This window comes from Lycium ferocissimum, unplaced genomic scaffold (genome assembly GCF_029784015.1).
Source record: "Lycium ferocissimum isolate CSIRO_LF1 unplaced genomic scaffold, AGI_CSIRO_Lferr_CH_V1 ctg13508, whole genome shotgun sequence".
In the NCBI taxonomy this organism is placed as follows: domain Eukaryota; kingdom Viridiplantae; phylum Streptophyta; class Magnoliopsida; order Solanales; family Solanaceae; genus Lycium; species Lycium ferocissimum.
In genome coordinates this window covers 7,391-13,287 of record NW_026714916.1, presented here as the reverse complement: position 1 = coordinate 13,287, position 5,897 = coordinate 7,391, and the positions used below count along the sequence as shown (strand labels likewise).

Genomic DNA, 5,897 nt, shown 5'->3' with positions numbered 1-5,897 from the left:
AGCCGCTAGTGCCGGGCCCGAGATTTTCTTACCCTAAATCCCCCAGAATTCAAAGGCACGGACCCAAATGCTGATCCCCAGGAGTTTATAGATGGTATGCAGCGTACTTTGGATATAATGAGGGCGTCGGCTACGGAGTCTGTTGAGCTAGCCGCCTATAGGCTACAGGGTATAGCAATTAATTGGTTTCAGTCATGGAAGTTATCCAGAGGGAGGGATGCCCTCCGCCGACTCTGGCAGAATTCTCGGATGCCTTCTTACGCCATTATATGCCACCCGACCGAGGCGGGCAAGAGTTGACCGGTTCCTTCCCCTCGCGGGGTAGCATGTCCGTTAGAGAGTATAGTGTGGAGTTTGACTCTTTAGCTAGATATGCCCCTTCTATTGTGCAGGATATGGAGGATAGAATCCACCACTACGTAAGGGGATTAGAGCCGGAGTTACAGGAGGCTTGTATGGCAGTTGCCATGCAGCCGGGTATGGATATAGCTCGTGTTCAAGCTTATGCCCAGGGGTCAGAAGATCGGAAGCGTCAGCGAGAGGCTACCTCGGGGCAGAGTAGTGGTCAGCCCAAGAGGGCCAGGTCGGAGGGTCAGAATAAAGGTTCCACCAGAGAAAGCAGACCCCAGTCTAGCGCATCCTCGCAGTTTCAAGGATCTCAGCGGGGTAGGGAGGCTTTTCCTAGACAAAGACAAAATTTTTCTTATGCGTCGGGCTCCCAGCAGCAGGCGGGGTCAGGGCAGGAGGTGATGCCCCCTCCCCAATGTGCGACTTGTGGGAGACGCCACGTAGGGCGATGTCGGCGTGGCGTGTGTTATACTTGTGGTGATCCGACGCATTATGCTAGAGACTGTCCGCAAGGAGTGGGCCATACTGCTCTTGGAAACTCGGCAGCAGCGTCGTCACCTTCGGTGAGAGCCCCCGAGACAGGACCTCAGGCTTCCTCCGGTCGAGGTAGGGGCGGAGGTAGAGCCCCTAATACCAGTACGGGGCCACATCGTATCTACGCGCTAGGGGGAAGACCGGATCCAGAGGCTCGACAGGATACACCACCAGGTAATCTACGTTAGTGAATTCATTATATTGATTGGCAAATGATTTATATGTGCTACCCACAAAAATAAACTTCCCCGCTTTATTTATAAGACCTTATAAGGTTCATCTAACATTCGAGGACGAATGTTTTAAAGGGGGGGAGGATGTTATATCCCGTGTTTTTGCACATTCGAGAAATTTGGACATAATTGTGATTTGTAAGAATAAGGCCATGCATTGATTTTATTTGGTGTGTATGTTGTTATATTGGAAAATATTGACACGAGAACATCGGACAAGGCCTAAGGGCAAGCTTGGAATTTTGGAAATTAGTCCCGGGGAATTTTAAAATAGGATCCATGATGAATTGGGCTAGAGAAAAATAAGAGAAAATGAGGCCCAATATCAAGGGGGTGGCCGGCCAAGGCCATGTGGCCCAAGGCCCACATGGAATTAAAATCCATGTGATTAAATAAGGAGGCCACCATATCATTCTCCATAATTCCTAGAATTTTCAAGAAAAAGAAAGAAGAACTTGGAGAGCAACCAAACCACCCCTTTCGGCCAAAAAAAAAAAGAAGAGAAAAAAATTTCCAAGCCTTTAACTTTGATCCAAAAATCTTTTCCTTCTTGAATTCTTGACAAGTTCAAGACACTCCTCGACGTGGTATAATTGGTTAAGCGAGAAAACCACGTTTGCGACAAGTGGGAATTTGAAGAAAAAGGTAAGAATTCCATGTTTTGTGTTATGGAATGAGTATATGTGTTATAGTGATTAGAGTTGCATGAAATTATGGAATTGTTGTGTGTGGTATGCAAGCCGTGTGTGTGTGTGTGTGTTATGGCCGTGGGGTGCTATAAGTGAAGGGAGATGGATTGAATTCGTTTAGTGTATTAATTGTGTTGTTGTGTTCTTGTGGAGTAAATGAAAGAAGAATGGTTTAAGTTGGCATGAAAAATCCATTGTTAGGTTGTTGTAGGGAATTATATGATTTTATTCTAGTTTTATGTTAGCATGGAAATGAAATTGTTAAGATGCAATTATGATGGTTGTTGATGAAATTGGAAGATGGAAACATGCTATGAATATGCATGTTAAAGATTAAAAGTTTTGGATGCATTATGGCCTTGTTGGAAAGTTTGCATATGTGGTATATGTTGCGAATATTTTGTAGAAATGATATGAAGTGTTTCCGAATTGTATTTGAATGGTTGTGGATTAGTAAATAAATATGAGAATGTCGACATGAAGTCGGAAAGGTGAAGTCGGAATGAAAGCTATAACAATATGGTGGAAAGAAGATTAGTTGTGTATATTATGATTTGTAGTGACTATTATTGTGTTGTTGGTATTGTTGTGGATGTTGTTGATATTATGGCCGGGTTAACTCCCGGGGATGTTGAATTTATAGGGGAAATGCTGCCGAAATTTCGGTAGGCAAACATGGATTTAAACTTGAGTTCTTAAAAGCTTGTAACTCACATTTGGTAACTATGACCAATTGTAGATTTTGGTAGAAACGGGAGTGGAGCTCAGACGAGCGTGAGGCGTGAATAAGGTATGTAAAGCCTACCTTTCCTTCCTTTGGCATGTCCTAGTCATACTAGGTGAAGATCGGCACCTCGGGAATAGTTCTGCTCTTGGAAATCCGAGTTTGATTTTGCACACTATTCATTCAACGCATTTGAACTAAAATCCTTATCTTTGGTCAAAAGAATGCTTAAACCTTTGTAACGGTTACCGATGTATCTAAATCGCTCCGGAACCTTTATGGATGGCTTTAGGGAGCCTAATCTTTGTAATTCATGTTCGCCGCCTCGACTTGACCCGAGGTGGGCCCACAGTCCCGAGACTTCTGTGTTGCTCCGTTTGACTTGTTTTCATGACGATATTTGAAAGGCATTTAGTTCTCACTACCTTGCATGTACACATGGTTGCTAGTCTTTTTATGCTAACTCAGATTCTCTTGAAACACGTTTGTGGTTCACTAATGATCTTTAAAGAACTAGTTTTGTACAAAGAAACATAAAATTGATTTTCTTTTAAAAGAAAACCACTCCGATGGGGTGCGAGATTTTATTATTTAAACTTTTCAAAACCACTCCAAATGGGGTGTGATGGCCTCGGCTTATGCCTAAGTGTGCTATGGCCTTGGTTTGTATCTGAGCGAGCCATGGCCTCAGCTGATCACTGAGTGTGCTATGACCTCGCCCTTACGTCTGGGCGCGCTATGGCCTTGGCTTATGTCTGAGTGTGCTATTTTTTTCTAAAACCACCCCGCAAGGGGGCGCGAGGTTTTACTATTTTATTTCGTTTACTATTTATGTTTACATTATCATTACTAATACGCCCGAAGGGGCCGTGATCACTATTATGCCGGAAGCGGCAATGCCCGAAGGGGCCACTGTTGATATTATGCCGGGAGCGGCAATGCCCGAAGGGGCCACTGTGGATATTTGTTACATCCGGCATTTTTGCACATTTGGAAATCTCGAACATAATTTTGGTTTGTAAGAAATAAGGCCAAATTTGGATTTTTCTTAGTAAGTGTATGCCGGTTTTGGAAATTTGAACGTGAAAACACCGGATAAGGCCTAAGGGCAAAAATTGGAATTTTGAAAATTTGTTTCGGAAATTACAAAATATGATTCTTGAGGAATTGGGCCAAGAAGACAATAAGTAAATGAGGCCCAAACATTTGAAGGGTGGCGGCTATAAGCCAAGGCCCAACCCAAGTATAATTAATTTTTGCATGTGCAAATTAATTATAAGAATGATCTTTAGCCATAGAATGTTCAAGAAAACAAAAGAAAAACCAAGAAAAAAGGAGAAGAGAGAATCGGCCAAGAGAGAAAAAGAAAGAAAAAGAAGAGAAAAAAATTCTTGGAGCTTGGATGTCAATTCAAAAACTTGGTTCTTCTTGAATTCTTACTAAGTTCATGGTGCTCTACAAGTTGGTATAACTTTCAAGACAAGGAAGTGTTTCCTTTGGCAAGAAGAATTTGTTGGAAAAAGGTAAGATTTCTATGTTCTTGAATTATGAAAATGAATTTGTATGTTATAATCATTGGAATTGGGTGAAGATCATGGAATTGTGTTTGTATGTGTGTGTGCACGTGTGGTGTGTGTGAATATATAGCCGTGTGTATGTGTATGGTGTATGACTATGGTAGGTTGGATTTTGTGTTGTATTCTAGTTATGGTTAGGATGGAATTCATGTTGGAAATGAAAATCGAATGAATTGATGGAAGTTGGAAATGATGGAATGTAGCCGTGTGGTGCTTGGTATGAAATGAAAGTTAATTAAATTATTTAGTAGGTCAATTGTGTTGTTGAAGTCTTATGATAAAGATGGAAGAATAATGGTTTAAGTTAACTTGAAGAATTGGTTGTTAAGTTGTTGTCGGAAAGTATGCGATTTTGTATAGTTTATGTAATCATGAGGAATGATGTTGTAAGATGCAAATTATGATAGTTGCTAATGGAATTGGAAGTTAAAAGTATGCCATGGAAGTTTATGTTGAAGTTGGAGGTTTTGAATGGATTATGAATTTGGTGGACAATTTGTATATTTTGTATATCATGTGAATATTTCGTAAAATGATATGGAATGTTTCCGAAAATGATCTTGTTGGGTTGATGAATATGAAAATATCAATGTTGGATTGAAAGTGTGAAGTTAGAATTTAAATTATTGCGTTATGTTAGAAAAATGGCCAATTGTGCCATATTGCATGGTAATACTTGTTGCCGTTGGTTTGTTGGTGTGGTTGTTGGTTATTACCAGCCGAGCTAAGTCTCGGGGATGTCATATTTATAGGGGAAGTGCCGCCGAAATTTCGGTAGCCAAGTATAACCCCAAGATTGAAATATTAGTTTGCATGAATAGTAAGCGGTAAGGATGACCATTTGCATTTTGGGACGAAAGCAGGCTGAGATTTGAGGAGAGCGTAGGCACTGATCAGGTGTATGTAAAGCCTTGCCCTTCCTTCTTTGGCATGCAGAGTGTGCTAAGCTTGAAAACGAGCCTCGATCACGTTTCGCTTCTCACACTTCGAGATTGAAAATCGCATAAAACCATTCGATGATTGAATTGTCACTTTACCTTTGTCGCCAAAGTTGCCTATATGTGCCTAACTTCCATAAATGGAGTCGAAACACTTTAAGATGATTATGGACGACTCCTAAGGCTTATTATCCGTAATTTACGCACTTTATTATGGTTGGGTCCGAGGTGGGCCCACAATACCCTGATACTCCCGGTAGGGTTCAAATCGATCTGTTTCTGTCTGATTTTCATAAGTAACTCTTAATTATGTTCTATCCGCTACCTAGTAAGTATTATGATCGTTCTTCCCTGAACCGAATATTATTCCGATCTCGGAACGATTACTCCGGGATACTTCCTCGATATGATCCGTCTATTCCCGATCCGACTTATCTTCCGAACTACCGCCTGGGTTACGTTCGTACGTCGGTCCGTATGTGTATGGTTTCTCATGGATCCGTTCGTGGATGTCTCAATGCTTCCTTCACCGCGCCCTCGGGCCGTGTTCTTCCGTGATTCGTGCACCCACCGCATTGTTCACCGCGTCCCTCGGATTGTGCGGGCCGGTTGTCGTATCCCTCCGATATGACCCGACGATGGTCTCGATTATGTGATATTATGGGGATGGCGGCGAGGATGGCATTTGATACGATTCGTTCGTCCACCGCGTCCCGTACTACGAGGGCCGGGTTACATTACCGCGTCCCTTATTAAAGGGCCGGGATACGTCCGTATGTGAAAGAACGTCGATATGTCCGTTCCGTATGTGATTATGACTGCACGCGTGATTACCGTACGTTCGGCCCGTATGT

The 5,897-nt window shown here is 42.3% G+C and overlaps 1 protein-coding gene across 1 annotated transcript; it reads left to right on the top strand.

Annotated features, from left to right (window-relative positions):
- The first annotated feature begins 326 nt into the window (after positions 1-326).
- LOC132042129 (uncharacterized) lies at positions 327-1,070 on the top strand. The gene has a single exon (XM_059432745.1). The coding sequence runs from the start codon at positions 327-329 to the stop codon at positions 1,068-1,070; it is 744 nt and encodes a 247-aa protein (XP_059288728.1).
- The last annotated feature ends 4,827 nt before the right edge of the window (positions 1,071-5,897 follow it).